General features: G+C 38.1%; 1 protein-coding gene across 24 annotated transcripts in view; it reads left to right on the top strand.

Moving 5' to 3' along the window:
- Positions 1-20,411, top strand: part of SK (small conductance calcium-activated potassium channel) — a 69,626-nt gene that overhangs the window by 42,982 nt on the left and 6,233 nt on the right. For 11 of the 24 annotated variants that reach the window (XM_033381849.1, XM_033381846.1, XM_033381857.1 and 8 more), the window contains 9 exons: positions 85-186; positions 5,627-5,943; positions 6,848-6,952; positions 14,588-14,723; positions 16,565-16,675; positions 16,921-17,048; positions 18,945-19,014; positions 19,179-19,280; positions 19,425-19,594. In XM_033381849.1, coding sequence (XP_033237740.1) covers positions 85-186; positions 5,627-5,943; positions 6,848-6,952; positions 14,588-14,723; positions 16,565-16,675; positions 16,921-17,048; positions 18,945-19,014; positions 19,179-19,280; positions 19,425-19,594 — 1,241 coding nt within the window. The other 13 variants (XM_033381850.1, XM_033381848.1, XM_033381854.1 and 10 more) reach the window with 8 other exon arrangements.

Genomic DNA, 20,411 nt, shown 5'->3' with positions numbered 1-20,411 from the left:
GATACTGTCCGATGATCATCCCACCACAAAATATCACAAATATATAATTTGATTTTGTTTTTATTTGTTTGTTTGTCTTTGCAGGCATCGTTCTACTCGACAGCGTTAAAAACCTTAATATCTGTTTCGACTGTGATTCTTTTAGGACTTATAGTAGCTTACCATGCTTTGGAAGTGCAGGTGAGAGTGAGTGAAACATTGTATTATCTTTTCCAGATGTTATTTGATGTGTTCTTGCTGATGGTCGTCGTCATCGTTAACTGTTTTTAACGTTGCCGTGCCGTCACTCTCGCTCTCACTGTCACTGTCATCTCTATATATGTATAACCGATACCCGGAATCCGCCCGCCTCCATACCATGCTGTTCCCCAGCCCCGCTCCATTCCAATGTTCCCCGTTCCTACTGTCTCACCATCTCATCTTGGTTTCGTTTGTTTGTTCGCCTGTTCGTTCGTTTGTTTGTTTGTTCGATTGTTTGTTTGCTGTTTTCAAACATTTTCTTGTCTCTGGTTTTTGATTTCCGTTTCGCCCTGTTTCCCTCCGTTTCCGTTTCCCGTTGCCCGCTGCCCGTTTCCCATTTGTGTGTTACCTTTCCCTCCTCCCGCATATTTTGGGCAAGTGAATGGGCGAGAGCGAGAGAGAGATATTTACTCCTGCATGCATGTACCGTTAGAGAACATCCAGAAGAGAAGTGGAGTGCGAGTGAGAGAGAGCGCTAGTGCGAGTGCGAGTGCGAGATTGAGAGAAGAGTGAGAAGAACGAGTGAGAAAGAAAACTGCGTTTCCGTTTCCGTTTACCCATTTTTAACATCTTCCACACACACAACCCGTCCACAACCCCCTCTCAACCTCTCACCACCCCCCCCTACAACCCTACACTCTTTCTTTCAATTCCCCTCCTTCAACCCACCCGCCAAAAAATTTCGTTTATCTCTCGCTTCATTATATCATTTCGCTGGCCATTTTTCAATCATATTCGGACTTCCTTTTGTTTTTCGAGAATCCCCACACCTTACCTCCTTCCTGTCGCCCGTTCCACTGTTTCGCTCAGCGAACAACCAACCACCCAACCGGTACCCCATTCCAACGCCAGAAACCAGAAGATCCGCGCAGGAAGCAGAAACATTGTACATACAGTTAACCATTATTCATTCACCCAAAAAAAAAAAAGAAAAAAAACTCACCTTAACCACCACACCACTCTTTTCACCACAGTTCCACAATTTCCTTCTTCTTTTTTGGTCCACCCATGCGCTTTAATCTTTAATATTTAATCTATCGATTATCGAGTACCAGCGAAATCGAATTCCAAGCTAAGTCGAATGAAATTTTAAACTCAATCTCTCGTATGTTTTCCTGTGGTCCGATCTATAGTAGGGGCTTTTGGGAACGATTCCTTCAATTGAGAAATATCTCTGATCTAAAATCCAAAGCGTTAATTAAATCGATACTTGATCGCGATTTTTGTCCGTCATTAAATGGTCCGTTCCGTTCCGTTAACATAGCGTTCCATTTCATTCGTTTCGTTTTGCGATCGATACAAAAAACTTCTGGCCCCAGCATATTCCAGCATTCCATTCAAAAAATCGTTCGTTCTCGTACTCGTTTACCTCCAATATGCGCTTCCAGTACCAGTTGCATGTACAGCACCATAATTTGTTTCATTTTTGGTCTTAAAACTATAATAACCAATGATGATATATGATCATATCTATATATATATATATTTATATATATATATACTATATATACTCATAATATAAACAATTTCCACTTCTACTTCCTCTTGTTCTAATTAATTAATTACTTATTGGTTTTGTGTTACATTTTTCTCGTTTCGTTCAAAAACTAACTAACCGCAAAAAAAACAAAAACAAAAAAAAACAAATAAAAACCAAAAACCAATAAATTTTATTCTAGAAATGTGTTAACAATTAAATATTTAGCGTAGCATGAGTTAATTATCAACATATGCATATATTATTATATTTATAATTCCCCTACCGATTTTTCCTCAATCTGAATGAAATCTCACATGAATATTGTAGAAATCGGTATGGGAATTCTTTGTTCTTCCTTGTTGGAACCTAGTTGAAATTTTTCGTAGAAAGCATGGGAGCATATACAAATTTGGCTAGTACGTAACTCTATTGACTATCTCTGAACATGAACCGAAACATAAATATATATATATATATACTTATATACTTACTACAACTACAACAATTATTATCTACTAGCATACATACAGTACTACCGATAAAGACTCAATGAGATCTCAATGAGAGCCGAAGAGAAGTGGAAGAAGATAACCCTCTAAGCATTTGTTAGCTTGTGTTGGAATCGAATTCTAAAAAATGTGAAAATAAAACATGAAAAAATGGAAAATTATAAATAAAATCGGAATAACTGTGACTCTCTGTGGGGGCAAAGTCCTGTGTTCAGTTATCGAATTGGATTGGTAATTGATGTCGATATCGATATCTACACATGCATATCGCTATCGGTAGTCCGAAAATCAATCTCGCAATCGAATCGAAATCGAATCAGCAAAATCAAAACAAAAACAGAAAACCAACAAAACTCAACAACAACAACCTCAACAACTCTCACAACGCATCCAACCATTTCCATGTCCATGATTCAATCAATCAAAAGTCAGGTCATTCGAATCAATTGTTCAATCATCGATCAACGATCAGTTTGTCAGTCAATCAGTCAACCAACCAACCAACCAACCAACCAACCAGTCAGTCAATCAGTTAATATATATATACCCTCAATTTATATATAAAAAAAAAACAAGAAACCCCCCCCGCCCAATCTCATAATTCGTATTCTTCACACAATTTGTTCTCTCTCTCTACAAAAATATATAACTCCGATTAAATGTTTATATATATAAACCCCCCTTAAAAAATTAATGTTGATGTTTACAAGTAAAAATTTAATATGTAATTACCTTCCATTATGCTTTGCAGAATTCAGTAAGTAATACTTATTATAATATCTACCATACATACTTCAATATTTGTGAGTAAATCCAAACAAACAAAATACCAAAAAAATACCAAAATAAAAACAATTACCATGCATAGTGTAATGTACCATATACGGAAGCAACCAAATACCAAAAACCAACAGAACATATGCCTAGAGTAGCAACAAAAACCATAGATCGTACTTAGAGCAGACGTACTCGTATATATGTATATCTATCTGTATATATGTATGCATATGTATCTCTCTGTGGACGTGTACGTGTACGTACGAGTAGTGCCAAACGGAAGACAAAAGCAAGCGGCTGCAAAATCGATGTTTAGTTGAAATCGCGTAACAAAAAATCGTTTGTATAGTGTACAGTGTACAGTGTATATAAAATACTTACTCAAGACTCTACTCAATTTTTGATTTCAATTTTTATGTTACGTTTCCCCGTCAAATACTATAAGCCACAACAGCTACAGATACAGATACAGCTACCGAAACAGATACAGATACAGATACAGATAATACAACAAACACGCTGTTCAAGGCAACTGCTTGGCTGATATGAACAAATTGTGGCTTAAATTGCACCCCTGAAACTCACTCAACCACCGAACCACCGTCTCTCGCAACAACCTCTCCCGTTGGCATTGTGTGAAGCCCCAGAGTGCTGCACACATGCAGGCCGATTGGTTAGCCTTAGGCAGGGACTCTTTCTATATAATTTGAACATTTCAAATACTCATTATTTATGCAGCAATTATCGAACGCATTTTTATTTCTGCATCCGTCTAGAATGAATTTATAAATTTAGTTTTTGTTAGGTTTTTTCATGCAAAAATATGTGTTCTATATCGTAAAATTATCCTCTCTAGAGTCTGTCTTTCGCGGATTTCAAAATATAAAAGTTGATTCTGTTTAATGTGTTTCTAGTTCCTGTTTTCTGTTTAACCAATCGGTTTGCATACATAATCCCACAATGCATACAACATATCAACATAGCAGCATACAACACACATACATACATACATATGAGCATTCCCATTGCTAAGTCGATACGATACTGAATTTTGCAATCAATCCAATCCAATCGATATGTGTATCTATCAAGCATCAATCCCCAATTCCATTCATCACCCAAAAGTTTGAGAAGCTTGGAAGAAGAATTCAACACAGGACTTTGTGACTATTTTGCCGTGTTGAAGTGTTGTTTAGACCTAGTGGAGCTCTAAGATAGCAGCAGATCGATGGGCGATGACCGTGAACTCGACTATCGATTCGATTCAATTCTATCAATTGCCGTGTGTCCGAGTATCCGAGTATCTGAGTATGCGCGTATCCAATCAGTCGGCTTAACTTGCGAATGCTTCATATGCAATCAGAATACAATAACCACACACCAATTATAACTCGAACTCAAAATCAAAATGCACTGACTGTTGTGCCACTGATAGACCTAGATGTTGTACATTCGATTTTAATCTACTATACTCGTTCATACATACGTACGTACATATATATATATATATATCTATATATATGTATATATTGTATAGCTGTGTAATTGAGCTCTGTGTTGTCCCAACTGCACTGCTCCTGCTCGTGTCTCGAATACTTACCTATAATGAGAGTGAGTCCTTGAAGGAGTACTCGTACTCGTACATGGCAATCAGAAAGCGTCCCTGGCCCTGGCCCTTGCCCTTGGTAGCGGCCCCTTGTGTTGAGTCTTTAGGAAATGATTGGTTTCCGATACCAATTTGATTTGATAGCGAAAATCAAAACAGAAACATACGAAAGCAAATCCAAATCGAAATCGAAAGCGAAATCGTAATGAAAAGGTAAAACAGAAAAGAAAAAGAAAAAGAAAAAAAAACAAAATAAATAAATAAAGAGAAAATCAAGAATGATATCGAGTGAAATGTGCTAATTACACGTGAACACGCACGCTGCTTTCTAGTAAGTACTTGCATCTTACACATAGACACACACATTTACCCCCCACACACACACACACACAACTACTAGATACACAAAAATATGGATAAAAGCAATGCCTGGATATGCCGCACACATGAGAGACATGGAATCACGGAATTACGGAATTTCGGAGAAGCTTCTTATAACCGCTTACAAAACTTGAACTTGACTCAGGGTTTTGCTTCCCAGCTACGTACAACCACAACTGCACCAGTAACACCACCACCACCACCACCACGACAACTACCATTGACCCACACACACACACCCACTCAGATGCACCACACACCCACCACTCAACACACACACACCTCATGGACGTTGTACTTGTCAAATAATTCATGCTCGTATATTTGAGTGTAATTCATTTTGTTTAGTCGCAAAAAAACTATCGAACCCAATCAATAAATATCCAATTATAATTAATAAATCATATACTTGTTCTCTTTTCTTTCTCGTCCTTCTTGTTTCTCTACATATCTGTACTTTTTGCCTTCGGTTCGTTTCGGCACACACGATGATAATAATGACTATATATGCGATACGAAATGCAATCCAAAATGCACTCAAATCTAATTGAATTACATACAAAACCCAATCGAATCGAATCGAATCAAATCAAATCGCAAATGAATCGCGAATGAAATTGCCATCGGTCTCAGTTATTCATGATAGATAACTGCGCCGACGATTGGAGGATCGCAATGACATGGCAACGAATTAGTCAAATAGGGTTAGAACTTTTTATATGCGCTATACATCCAATTCCTGGCGAATACTATTTCCAGTGGACGACGAAATTGGCCAATAAGAATAAAACAATTGGCACCGAAATGGTGCCATATGACGTAGCTTTATCATTACCTATGTTCCTTCGATTATATTTAATATGCCGCGTAATGCTGCTGCATTCAAAGCTATTCACAGACGCATCATCACGGAGCATCGGCGCTCTCAATAGGATTAACTTTAACACAAGGTATGCCACAACCCCATCCAACCCATCCACCCCTGCACGTTTGTATGTACAATGTACATACATACATACATAAGTCTATTCAATTATTCAATCGACCTCGTGGAGTATATACTCGCAGGTCGCTAATGGAAAATACTGTAAAGTAGGGATGAGAACCCAATAAAAAAGGTAAACAAAATGGCTGTAACACTGCGGAATCAAATATCTGGGCCAAAGGAAGATTAACCATTTCATTATATGTAGTTTCTCGAAAGTTACCCTTCGTTAGACGTTCCTTAGACACCATCAGTCGTAGCCAATAGTCACAGAAAATGATCAATATCCGTACAACAATATACAAGGATACGAGCACTTATTTATCTAAAACTATACTCCATGTCCGCTTGCTTTCTAACTCGTTGAGCACCTGTCTCTCAGCTGGTATTCTATTTGTCTGTTCAATTATCTCCAGCCTCCGTCCATCCAACTGTCTGTTAACCTTTCCGTCCGTTTGTTCGTCTGACCTTCATTGTGTGTGTGTGTCCGTCCATCCGTCCATCCGTCCGACAGTTCCATCCACCTGTTCATTTATCTGGCTGCCCCTTGCTCTGGCTGTCCACACATATCTCTGTGTGTGTGCTCTGGGGTCTAGCTGTCCATCCATCTTTACGGCTTTGTCTGTTTTGAAATTAGGTCTCTAGCTCTGCCCTGTCTGTCCGTCTGTCTGTCCGTCTTTCTGTCTGTCTGCCTTTACTTTGGTCTATGGATGGGTATATCTGCCCATCTGCCTGTCTGTCCATCACAATAAACGACTGGATCTCGCAGTGTCTTTAAATCTCACGAGAAAGCGAGTTGGGCAATCATAACAAATATATCAATGCAATTTAATATAAACTCTTTTTTGATGATCCTTCGACTCTTGTAGATTCGTTTTAAAAACTCTAATGACAATATGCCCGGGAACGGTTCTATTGGTCTTCATGGTCTCCCTGTGGATCATCGCTTCGTGGACGCTACGTCAATGCGAAAGGTAATGGTCATATTCTGTCTTTCTATACATATACATATAAAAACCAAATATATATATACTTTATACATGATATGATATATATTTACTTGTTCTGAATTTGAATTTGATTTCTTTTATGTTATTTTGTATTTTATTTTGGATTGTATCTCAATTTTTGAGTTGAACTTTCGTTTTAATTTGTGATCTTAATGGTTGATTGGTTTTCGGTTTTCGGTGTTACGTTTTCTAAGTTTTTCCGTTTTCTTTTTCCTATTAAACGTTATCCGTAATCCGTTATCCGTTATCCATTATCTGTTCTCCGTTTTTGAGTTACTCTGAATACCATTTCCGTTTAACGTTCTGATTCAATGTGTTTGCCACTAATACTTTGACATAATTATTATACGTATGTATTTAATATCGATGTATGTATGTACATAAATGTATGTGCTAAGCATTGCGTAATGTCTTCTCCAAACAAAAAACAACTCAAAACAAACTCCAAACTCCAAAACTCAAACTCCAAACTCAAATCTCTTTCACAAGTTTTTTACTGTACAAAAATGTGTTTAAAGTTTAAAGTTTAAAGTTGAAGCAAGAACTATTCGTTGAACGTTGAACTTTTCGAATCGAATCAGTGAAATATTAACTCCCATTGTGGGGTAAGGGAGGAAGGGGATTTGGGGGACTTGAGCACAGCCCCAGCTTGCAACACAACCACACACAAACAGTACACGAGTGAATCCCCCAAATATTTTTTGCTTGTTTCATACATGATTCAGATATTACATGCACTCGTAGTCGCCCCCCCCACACACACACACACACACAACACCAAACAACAAACACCAAACACTGTACCCCAAGAACCGAGTTCGAATGCGAATGCAACTCTGTAGCATCTGTTGTAACGGTATATACAATACAATCGAATCGAAATGCAATTGTCAGTGTCACGTAGCGACCAAACCAAATGGATAATGCTTGCATGCGTTTCAATTTATTTACATTTGGCATTCGAGTTCGCTTGTTTTTCCGCACTTCCACTTCCTCCTCCATTCGCCATTTGCCATTCACCACTTCCCCATCCTTCCGTCTGGCTGTGCCACCAACAGCAGCACCACCAACACCACCACTACCATCACCACTGGCCACCAGGCCCCTTCCGAAAGTGATTCTCCCGAATGTTTTGTAATACCCTTGCACCAGAGGGTCGACTGAAATTTCTCCGTAGCCAAAGGCATGTCCCATTCTTGACATTTTGGAACCAGCTCAAACAGTGGAGCTGGAACCCTGAATATATTCAGCACGGAATGGATTATCATAGGAGCTTCTTTGGGAACTTCTTCTATGTTTCTTATAAAGGATGTTGTCCTGTAATACTGTCGTAAAATCATCATACATTTGAGCAATCATGTGCTGTGAAAGGGTATTCAAAAGCCTTTACGAAGGACGATGTTCCGTTAATTTGTTTTCTTGCTAGCACATATTTTTGCCAATTTCATCCACTCTCTCCCCGCATTTTTCTCTTTGTTATGTTGTGCGTGCCTGCAAAATTGACAGCATACAATTTATCGATACATTCATATACATATATGTGTACACTCTTGCACTTATCGCTTGGCGGATGGCGGATGGGGGTTGGGGTTCGACGCCGAAACAGAAGAACTGCGGAACAGAAACACAAACCAACAACAGACTGTGTAGAATTGCAGAATGCATCGGGTGGAGACCTCTTAGTAGTGATTTGATTGTCATGCCTACATGAATATACTTCTAACCCACTTTTGTACAGTTTGTCATTTGAAATTTTTGCAATTTGTTTTCAAAATCTTTACATTTTGTTGTTCTTTATGTTTTTGTTGCGTGAATGAAAGTGTATGCTCGCTCGCTCTCTCTCTCTCTCTCTTTGATCTCTTTCTCTCTGCTCCTCTTTGCGTAGTTTTGACTTCTTTCTAATTGAAAATATTTAACAGCATTCCACTATTCCCACGTTCATTTACCTGAACCCTTGCTCCACTCTCCACTCCCACCACGACGTAATAATGGCGCACACAGCTGTACTTTCTCTATTTCTTTCTCTATGTCTCTCTCTCTCTCTCTCTCTCGATCTGTACTGCACTGGGATATGCCTTTGCATTTGTCCCGTACTATTTCCCATATTTCAAAACATCCAGTCTTTCGCTCTCTACATCGCTCTCTCACTCTCTTATTGATCTTTTTGTTGTTCTATTGAGATTCCTAACTTGTTTTCATTTCCTAATTTTATTGTGGATTTACGGTGCTCCTTATGTTTTGTGTACCTGCTCTTCAGTTCATGGGAGAAAACAATGAAAAACTAAGAAAAAACCAAAATAACAAAAAAAAAAAAAACAAATATAGATTCTTACATCGCATATTTATTTATTCAATTATTCGATTATTCGATTAAGCTTCAACTTGTGGATTGAACTGCGCCTGCATTTGCTGTAGATCATATCGTACTCGTATATGCGTATGCGTAACATGCGTATATACTATCTATACATACATACATATATTCGTGTATCCTTTATATAAAATGTAAGCCCATTCATTATACTTGGGACTTTCTCTATATGTTCATGTACATCATCAGGTACATCATACATATACATACATATGTACATCAGATCAAGTTGTTGTTGCTGTTGTCGTTTGATGTCATACCATATTTGATGTACTCATGTACATGTCCCATACAACATATGTATGTACAAAGTGCATATGTGTGCGTGGAAATCGGGAAAGCAACTTCACAGCCACACAGAAAACAGAGACAGCTATAAACCATACAGAACAGAGACAGAAACAGAAACGGAAACATATTAAACTACAGTTCAAACAGATTCTCCCGCCTCTTCTTCCTGCTACTTTCTCTAAGACTTCTTCTACTTCGACTTCTTCTACTCCTACCGCATATATGATAGATTCTTAAACATGATTCAAATTCCTTCGATTTCTTTCGATTACCATGTTTTTTTTTATAATTTTTTCCATTTTTTTGCTTTTGGCTTTCTGAACATTGATTTTTAAATGACAACAGCCCAAGAAAACATACATATATATGAACAACAATAAAAATACAACAAAAATTGGTAGCGAAATGAAAGAGAAGCAATTTTCGAAGTACACCTATCTTTATCTCCGCGAATACCACTTCCTTTTCCCATCCAAAAAATAAGAAAACACAACCAAACACAGACACATACATATATATACATACATATATATATATCTATCTATGAATCCGATTTTGATCCTAAATATTTGAAACCGAATTGGCATTGCTTTCATCTTGTGTTTCTTTATTTGATTAGTTTCGTACAACATTCATATAATAGTCTCTATAAAATATCTCAATGTTTTCGTTTAACGTAGAAAATTTGGTAGTAATTCTTTAGTATCGTTTCCTTTTTTCGTATCCGAAGTCTTGAAGAGAGTCGTGTATTTTATTCAAGAATTATACAAAGTAAAACTTGTCGTCTATTTGCGTAAATTCTTATTTATTTCATTGTAAGTGGATATGTATGTATATCTGTGTATGTGATCCATCCATATATGTGTATGTATATGTGTATCCTTGCTATGTCCTGTGTGTATGTATGTACGTGCGTATTATCGGAGATCCTTAGCACCATACGCATGCATCCAGTCGGAATCCAGCGCGCAAGTCAGCATAGGGCAGCCAGGCATTCGAAAAGGATCCCACAACAGTAAGGGATACACGATAACACACACAGGCAGAGAAAGCTTTTGGCATTCATATGATTTTTCACATTGCAAAAACACACGCCTCAGAAACACCTCAGATTCGCGGTGCCAGCAGAGAGTGGATGGCAGCCAGCGGAGTGATGGGGCCCCCAAGTGGGGAGTGCGGGGCAGACAGCTCTCCGATGGCCCTTTTCCAGTCATCCTGCATGTCATACAATATATACAGAGTAACCGTTCAAAACCCTCATTTCCAATACCCAAAACTCCCCGCTTAACCGCTCTACCAGACCTGCAAAAAAAAAAACAAAAAACAACAAGTCTCATGCCCCAGCAGCAGCAGCAGGAAGAGGAGGAGGAGGAGAAGGAGGAAGAGATATTTGAGCCGATTCGAAACTATACAAACTATAATTATTAAATATTATTCGTGTCATTGTATATTTCCAACTATTCGTATCCCCCAATCCTCCATGTCTTCCTTATATCTATCTCTATCAATCTATCTATCTTCTATGTTGCTCTTCAAATCTATTTGAGGATTTTTAATTCGTTGCCCAAAGAAAACAACAAACCGAAAGGAAAAAACAAAATTAATTTCCTTTAATTTAATTTTCTTTTTTTTACGTTTAATTACTCTCTTTCTTTCTTTATTCTTCTTGTTTCTTGTTTTATGTTCCTCTTGATTGTTTTTAACTATTCTGTTGTTTAATTTCCTTTGTACTTATGCGTATTCTTTAATACTTGGAAATTTTCTAAAAATAATCAAAACGAACAAAAAATACCAAAATTGTATTCTTTTAAAGCAAAACAAAAACAAAAAACAAACCAAAAAAAAAAACAATTGAAAATTTAATCCAAAAAATGTTCACATAATTTCACATCTGTTTATTTGTTTACTCCACTTCTCACCCTACTTCTGTATCCACAAATTGCAAAAATACCAACCAACAACCAAAAAAAATATATATTGAAATCGAATACCAACAAATACTGCAACAACTACCGAAAAAATACCGCAACCAAAACGCTTTACGCCTCTGAAATATCAAAAATGTATCAAAAATATTTACTGAAAAACGTAAACCGATCACAAAATACTGCAAAATACCAAATAAATATAAAAAAAAACATACGTATCATAAATGAAAAACTTTAATTTGTTGCCCCCCATCAAACACCAATGTATTATAAAATATAAACAACTTCTGATTGAAAACCGCAAACAATTACTAAAATATCGAACCAAAAATCAAAAAATACCACCGACATTCGACATATGTATTTGAAATACTTTCTGTACCATGCGGAAGGTTCCACGATGAGGAGCACGCGAATTTGCTAAACTCCATGTGGCTCACGGCCATCACATTTCTGTGTGTCGGCTACGGCGACATTGTGCCAAACACATACTGTGGACGCGGTATCACCCTCACCTGCGGCATGGTGGTAAGTATTTCCTACAAAAAGATCCCCAAAAATACCCCAAAACTATCAAAAATACCCAGAAAAGTACCAAACAAAAAACTAGTCAAAAACTCCATTTATGATACCCTAACGAAAGAAAAGAAAAAAAAAAATAGAACAGAACAGTTGCAAAAAGAAAAAAAACAAAAACAAGCAATAAATAAATACCATAATAAGAAATACTATAAACAATAAACTACAACAGAACTACTAGAAACAACAACTATTACTCTTACAACAAACAAACAACAAGAACATACATCATCATCAACAACAACAACAACAACAACAATAGCAACAGCAAAAGCAAAAGCCAAGAACCAATATGTGTGCACATATGTACATGTGTACAGTATGTATGTAATCGTATCGCATCTTTCCTTTTAAACATTTTTCCTCGAAGAGGAAGTGCCGCCTTTGAGGCGCCTACCGCCCCCAAGTTCATGTAGCGAGGCTAAAGAAGAAAACAGACAGCTCGAATATATAGTATATATTATAGTAATTGTACCTGTCAAATCACGCATGCAGCGTCGTATGTGGGTGTGTACTCTGACCCGATCCGATCCGATCCAACCCAATCCGACGCCTGACCTGACCTGGCTTTTCTTCGGGCTGGTTTGAGTTCATACCACCACCACCACAGCTATCCATCTCCCCCACCCGCCCACGCCCCAGCACACAGACACACAATCACACACAGACAGAGAAAATACTATATACATGTGTATAAATTCAAATTCCTATATCAAAATCCATTTTGATGGGAGGCACTCGTGGTAGTACTCCTACACCCATGGCCATAACCATATATCCATCTGTACATATTGAGATGATGCCGTTCTGTCTGCCCAAATCGTCGCCAAAAAAGAGGGGGCGACTCTCCCTCTCTCTCTCTCTCTCTCTAATGCTCTGTGTGTGCTTGTGTCTGGTGGGGATTTCAGTTGTTTCTGTATTCTTTTTTTGCAGGACAGTTCATTTCAGCGATAAATAAATATTAACATATCTACATACATGACATGACATGCATATATACATATCTACTACATGAATACATACATGATACATACATCTACATGAGTGTATGTATATCTACATGTGCATTTTACACTGTTGTAAATCATCACCAAAATCTCCACCCACTCCGTGTGTGAGTGTGAGTGTGTGTTTGAGTCGCTGTAATATAAGCATATGCATACATTATATAAGTATAAATATATACATATATACACTCGAATATCTGTACATAAGAGCACACACACATACGTTCACTCAACAGAGCAAAGAGCCACCCACCATTTGTACTATATGTTTGTGTGTATTTGTCACTATTTCTGCTTTAAAGAGCGAAACTTTTATTTCCATTTCCGCCATTTCCCCCACTATCCTTCCGCAAGGAGGCAGGACAGAAACAAAAACAGGACTCCCTCTCTCTCTCTCTCCCACTCTCTGTCTGTCTCTTTTTGTTTCCTGAGACTGAAGCGGAACGACAGCAGAAATCCAACAAACAAATCTTTGTTGACAGCTCCGGCAAATTCTATTAATGTCTTCCAAGTGTATGCCTGTGGCGTGTGTGCGAAACTGAATGTGTGAGTGTGTGTGCGCGCTTTCTTTTGTTGTTTGTTTTGTGCACCAAATCCTAGATGGTCCCACTACTACAATCGTTCGTTCTACTTCCCCATCAACAGCAAACGACAACAGCAAACACACATCTGATCACAGATCACAGCTCTCACCTTTTGCTTGTACATCCAGAAGAACCACCACCTCCTCCACCCAGTGTGTACATACTATACTTCTTCCGCTATCCACCAAGAAAGACAACAAACGGTTGCGTCGCCTGTCCATAACCTCAAAACCAAAACCAACGTTCTTTTGACCACTACTGTACCTGTGTGCCTCGTCCATTTCTTCCACGTGTTCCACCTGTTTCCAATTCTGCAGAATGCCCGTTCCAACGTTCCATCCTTTTCAACTACTAACTTTGTTTGATTTTCTTTATGTTTTTGCGTTTTTTTTCCGTTGCTTTCATATATTTTCCGTTCCGTTTCGTTTTCTTTTCCGTGCTTTTGGTTATGATTTGATTTTTTTCTGTACGTATGTATGCCTTTCGTTCTGTTTGATGAATATGTATCTTGAATTTACTTGAGCCAAATTTATTTTCAACGAATTCTTAAAGTTTATTTGTACATTAAGCCAACAATACGATATTTTTCTCTATCTCTCTTTCCCTCTCATTTAAAATAAAAAAAAAAACAAAACAAACGCGTCTATGCAATTTGACCCCCCTGAAACGAAACTTCAACTGATCACTGCGCTCTATATGCGAACCAAAAAAAAAAACCCATATACCATATGCCCTATGCCAATATTAAACAAATATATATACTTGTGTATATATTTACGACAAACCCGAAACCAAAATATATATATATATATATTGTCGCGTACTCGTTTATGGAACAGATTTCATGATGAAGAACATGCGAATCTTTTGAATGCAATGTGGCTGATAGCAATAACATTTTTGAGTGTTGGTTTCGGTGATATTGTTCCGAATACGTACTGTGGACGTGGTATCGCTGTCAGTACAGGAATAATGGTGAGTTTTTAACAAACAACTACAACTACAACAAAACTATTACCAACAATTGCACACAACATAACAAAAAAAAAAAAACCAAAAAAAATCAAGAACAAAGTACTATCATTTATCGATCAATCAACTATTTTCAAATAGTACCTATCGGTTTCAATCTACCGATAAAAATCACTTGTAAATAATTACATAAACTGCATACGAATGTTGCCCGCCCACCCGCTCCACCACAAAAAGCCAGTCGCCACCACTCCTAATCAAAAAAACTTTAAACACTAGAATCGTGTTCTGTTCCTAGGAAAATGTACATACATATATACGTCAATTAGTAGTGGAATCACCAGAAAAAGAATTTTAGTTACACGATTGTCCCTGGATTCGGGCACCTCTAAGACTAGCTTTAGATCAGAAGAACAGAAGAGCCAATAGAATTGCCAATTGCCGCCGAGTCGCACACAACAGCTATCGAAAGGCAGCTCACGATTGCCATTAGAGATGGGCAAAGGCCGATCAACAGAAAAGAACAGAACAGAAATGGAACTCTGCGACTCTGTTCGTGGTGGATATACGTATAGCCATGCGCTTAGGGCACCATCTGCCTACTATAATAATTATTACACGCCTTTTCAACTTTTCCACTATTCCACTATTAAATATGTCTGTATAATCTTTCGCCTTATCTCTCTCTCTCTCTCTCTCTCGCTCTCACTGTCTGTACTTCTATCGAATTATGCTTTTGTGTGGCTTACTATCTCTCTCTATCTCCATCTACTATATTTCTACGTATATATTCAACTATATTTCTACCAGTCTGTCTTTCTGCTTTTTTCTTAGACATATTTGATCATGTCGTAGTCGCAGTAAAAGCTATGATACAATAAATTAAATGATAAATAAACCAAATTATGTATTTCAACTCCTAACTTGACTATGAATTGTGATTTATGGTTTCGACTTTGTTCTCTAGCTAATCGTTACGTACGTTTGTGTGTATGTATCTCTCTCTGCCAGACACCTCTAACTGTTGTAATACTACATATAGACATGTGCCAATCAAATCCAACCAAATATCGTATTTATTTAACTTCAACACCATACCATTCCACTCCGAATAGTACCTACATATAATACTTGAAACTAACCCCAAAGCCCAAGCCCAAACATTTAGCATTTAATATTTAACATCTCTGTATCTCTAAATTCTAACAAAAGAATACATACATATATGTATATGCATTTGTCATTTGCCGATCGCACATTAACTTAGTCGAAGGAACATTCGCACTCACTATTCATCCAAAGACAGATCAGATGTATTCATTGATTCATGCAGTCATTCAGTCATCGAGAGAAACCCGATATAACATACAAATTGATTGATGAAAACCGAGGAGAAGTGAAAAGAAAAGAAAGGAAAAGCAAAGCAAAAAAGAAACAAACAGAAACAGAAACATAACCTACATGTTGTAACATCCATAAAAATCTGTGTGTATTTTGCGAGCAACAACAACAAGTTCTGGACTATAACTCGATAAACAAATTCATTTGAATGTATAAACAATGAAACAAGAAAAACTGAATGAAATAACAAACTGACATCAGAGATTGGCTGACATCCAACTCAGACGAGTGCCCCAAATACACACACAGAATATACTCGTACACCATGCTGCCATGCCACACCACAACACAACACACCGAACCATGCCACATTCATCCATCCCACACACGCACTACGGCGACTGAGTTGGGTGTCAATGTCAGTGGAGTGGACGACCAAAACTCACCTTTGACTCAGAGACAATCACAATCAAATCTCAACATATTGTGCATCGTTCTTACAGGGTGCTGGCTGCACGGCGCTGCTCGTGGCCGTCGTATCCCGTAAACTGGAGCTGACCCGTGCCGAGAAGCATGTGCACAACTTCATGATGGACACGCAATTAACCAAAAGGGTATAGATCGTCCTTCAATTTGGAATTCAACCCAATTCAACCCCAACAGTAAACGGAACCCAACCGAAACCCAAAACGAACCCAAACAGAACTGAAATGAGACGGAGACAAGACAACGATAACGACAAGACGGACTGACTCTGGGTTGATCCATTCCAGATACTACTATCACCATATGTAACATATATTCAAACGATTCATTCTAATTTCCTTTGTATACATTTCTTCTTTGAACCAAAATTTAGCTGAAAAATGCTGCGGCGAATGTTCTTCGTGAAACTTGGCTCATTTACAAACATACAAGACTAGTAAAACGGGTTAATCCCGGCCGTGTAAGAACCCACCAAAGAAAGTTCCTTCTAGCTATATATGCGTGAGTATTTTTAGAGATCTATCAACCAACCAAAAACAACCTACCAACAAAAAATCTAACTATCAAACTAAATGTCAGACTGCCACTAAAGATTAAAGATTAAAGCTTAAAGAGATTAACTAAATCGAATATCGAGTACTAATATAGAGTACATATGTATATCCAAAAGATACTATCGAGAGATCAAGAGTACATATATCCGTTTTCAGTGTTGGGGAGGAACGAAACGAAACGATCGATCATCGAAGCAATTTGTGACTCGTCCTTGTTTGTTTTTGTTTGTCTCTGTCACTCTCTTTCTGTGTCGCTCCCTCTCCCTCTCTCTCTGTCTCTCTCTCTCTCTCTCTCTCTCTCTCTTTATGTCTCCTTATGTCTCTCTTCTTGTCCCGTCAATCTTTTGGCATACCTCTCATTAGTCCTGCTATATGTAATATGTTTGTCAGATCAATCCAATCCCAGTACCATTACCAGTGCCAGTACCAGTACCAGTACCAGTCCCCGATCCGATTCCCCCCTTAGTCCCAGTCCCCACTCCAAGCCCAAGTCCCCAGACCACGTTCTCTGTGATACTTCATGCATAAATAAGTAGATTCATACTCTGTTCGAAACCTATTTCATATACTCATCAAAACTGTAGGCAAGCTTTGACGGTTCGCGGAAAGCCTCCATCAGAGTCTGTAATTTGTATATAACGAATAACCAAAACAAATCAAAGAATTAATCAATGTACTAAAACAGTTAACTACCAATTACAACAAAAATCTAAAAGTAAATGAAAACCAATAAGATTGAACTCGTTTTACTAGCCTGTAAATAGGTTGTAAAGCCCTGTTTTTACGTTATGCAATAACCGAGACTAGCCACATAATCTAGCATGCAGCGTTAATATTCTAGAATCTCGTATCAAAAACTATCGCAATATCATCAAGCTTCTGCCCAAGTGCCAACAGTGCCACACGTTGCACAGCCATCTGTACAGCTCCTCCTCCAGCATCCAGCATCCATCTAGCAGCAGCAACAGCATAGTGAGCAACATCCCATATGAACACACTCTGTACTCTGTCCTCCCAGACTCTCTGTTCTCCACTATCCCCATTTATGATCCCCCAGTTCTACTTTTCCGAATCATACAACAACATTTGTGACTCGTTGTGACTGCGATCCTTGCGATGACTAAGGGCTCAAGAGATATGATGATATTTTCACGATACGATTTTCTGCAATTTTAGCGCCACAAAAAAAAAATATGTACGGATTTTGTTTTTTCTATAATCTAATCAAATATCCACCCACAACGGCACATCAAATTTTACACACAAAAGAAAAACAAAAGATAAATAAAAAAAAAACATAAACCTTTTTCAGTGAACTTTATTATGCAGTGCGTTTCAGAACTGTAAGATTGCCGTCTGTAATCCCCATTATTACTAATTTTGGCTCTTTTAAGCAAAAACTATGTGCTTCTTTAATTTTTGTTATTCGTTGTTTTTATATATTTCCATGACTAATCATATATTCTATAGACGACTATCTGAAAAGTTCTGAAACGTGCTGTAATTGTTGTCCGATTCGAATATATGTATGTATAAGAGCTCTAAAGCTGATATTTCGGCAGGCCGGAACAGAACGATCCCATCGCCGATTCCAAAAACAGGATCGTGTGTGTGTTTGTGCATATCGAAATTGTAAGGCTATAAGGTTGAATCGTTGTAAGGTTGGAAAAGGGATTGCAAAGTAAGACCAAGAAGCAGCCTCCACTCCTACTAAAAAAGCTAACTTCAAATTTACTGCAAATAGATTGAGATTTTAGTGCTTATGTGTTGGGGAGACCACTCTTTGAATGTACTGAAATAATGTAATCTCTATAATGTTGATGACTCTTCCAATGCAATGCAGGTTGCGAAAAGTTAAAATGGATCAGCGCAAACTAATGGATAATGCCAACACAATAACCGATATGGCCAAGGTAGCTAGCAACCAAACATATATGTATAACCTTATAGAACACATACGAGTATGTGTGTAGACTCGTATTTAGTATGTGCATTTAGATATGCACATATGTATATGCCCGATACCGAAACCGATACCGATACCAATACACGATACCAATGCATTTCACATTCACAGACACAAAATACCGTCTACGAGATAATATCGGACATGTCTAGCCGCCAGGATGCCATCGAGGAACGCCTAACAAATCTAGAGGACAAAATGCAGAACCTACAAGTATGACAAACAATCGAATTGAAAACCCCATTACACAATTGATTGAATGCCACTGATTGCACTTCACACAACCATACCATATGTTCTATATGCACACTCTACGACACGAGTATATATGTATGTATGCTATTATCCCTTCCACAGGAGCACATGGAAAGCCTTCCGGACCTATTGTCTCGTTGTCTTACCCAGCACCAAGAGCGCATCGAGCAACGACGGAACTTTTTACACCCAGACACTGCTGCAGCCCCCATCCAACAGCCAACGCCCCAATCGATGTTCAATGCAGCCCCCATGCTGTTCCCCCACTCAAGGTGAGTTCTTTGCTCCACTCTTTCTCCGTCTCTATCTTTCTTTGTGTCTTTGTCATGTCCATTATCCTCATCCACTCATCCATTCATCTCTTCATCCCCACTCCCATTCCCATCTCCATCGCCATCCACCAATCCACCAATCCACATCCCCACCCACATGGACATGTCTATCATTATAGCGAAACTTGTGCCTGTCATTTCAATTTGTTTTCGTTGTCTGTGAATTGTGCGGGGAAGCGCCTCATGCCATCATCTAGTGCTCATTTGTAAATATATATTATACACATATATTTCCTTGATGTCCACTTGCACACTTGAATCCTCCAAATTACATCCCCGAAACTCTATGATTCCTCCCCCCGAAAAAACCAACCATCCTCCTTCTCCATCTTCTATGCAAGATTCATATGATTTACGACTGTGACGCTTCGACTGAGGGACGATGGAGTATGGCAAAAAAGGTGCCATAATATAGAGGTGGCAGCGCTCTTTTGCATTCCTATCGATATTATATCGATGCTATCGCTCTCTTATCGATAAACGGACAGCTACTCAGGGATTTCTTTTGTACATATTCTAAAAACTTAGGACTATTCAATCTCATGGCTTTATCGCATATCATAAAAATATATCTTTCTATCCATTGTCATTGATCTTTCATTGATTTCTCATGCATACACACACCGATACACTGATACACCGATCCAACGATACAGATACACACCCATACAGAATCGCCAAAGTTAAATTTGTTTTTCGAAAGCGTACTTTGATAACAACAACGACAATTAACAATCGAATAATGCTTTTTGCATAG

The sequence above is a fragment of the Drosophila pseudoobscura genome, chromosome X (assembly GCF_009870125.1).
Source record: "Drosophila pseudoobscura strain MV-25-SWS-2005 chromosome X, UCI_Dpse_MV25, whole genome shotgun sequence".
NCBI classification, from domain to species: domain Eukaryota; kingdom Metazoa; phylum Arthropoda; class Insecta; order Diptera; family Drosophilidae; genus Drosophila; species Drosophila pseudoobscura.
The sequence above is the reverse complement of the archived record's forward strand: the minus strand, read 5'-3'. Positions and strand labels throughout refer to the sequence as shown.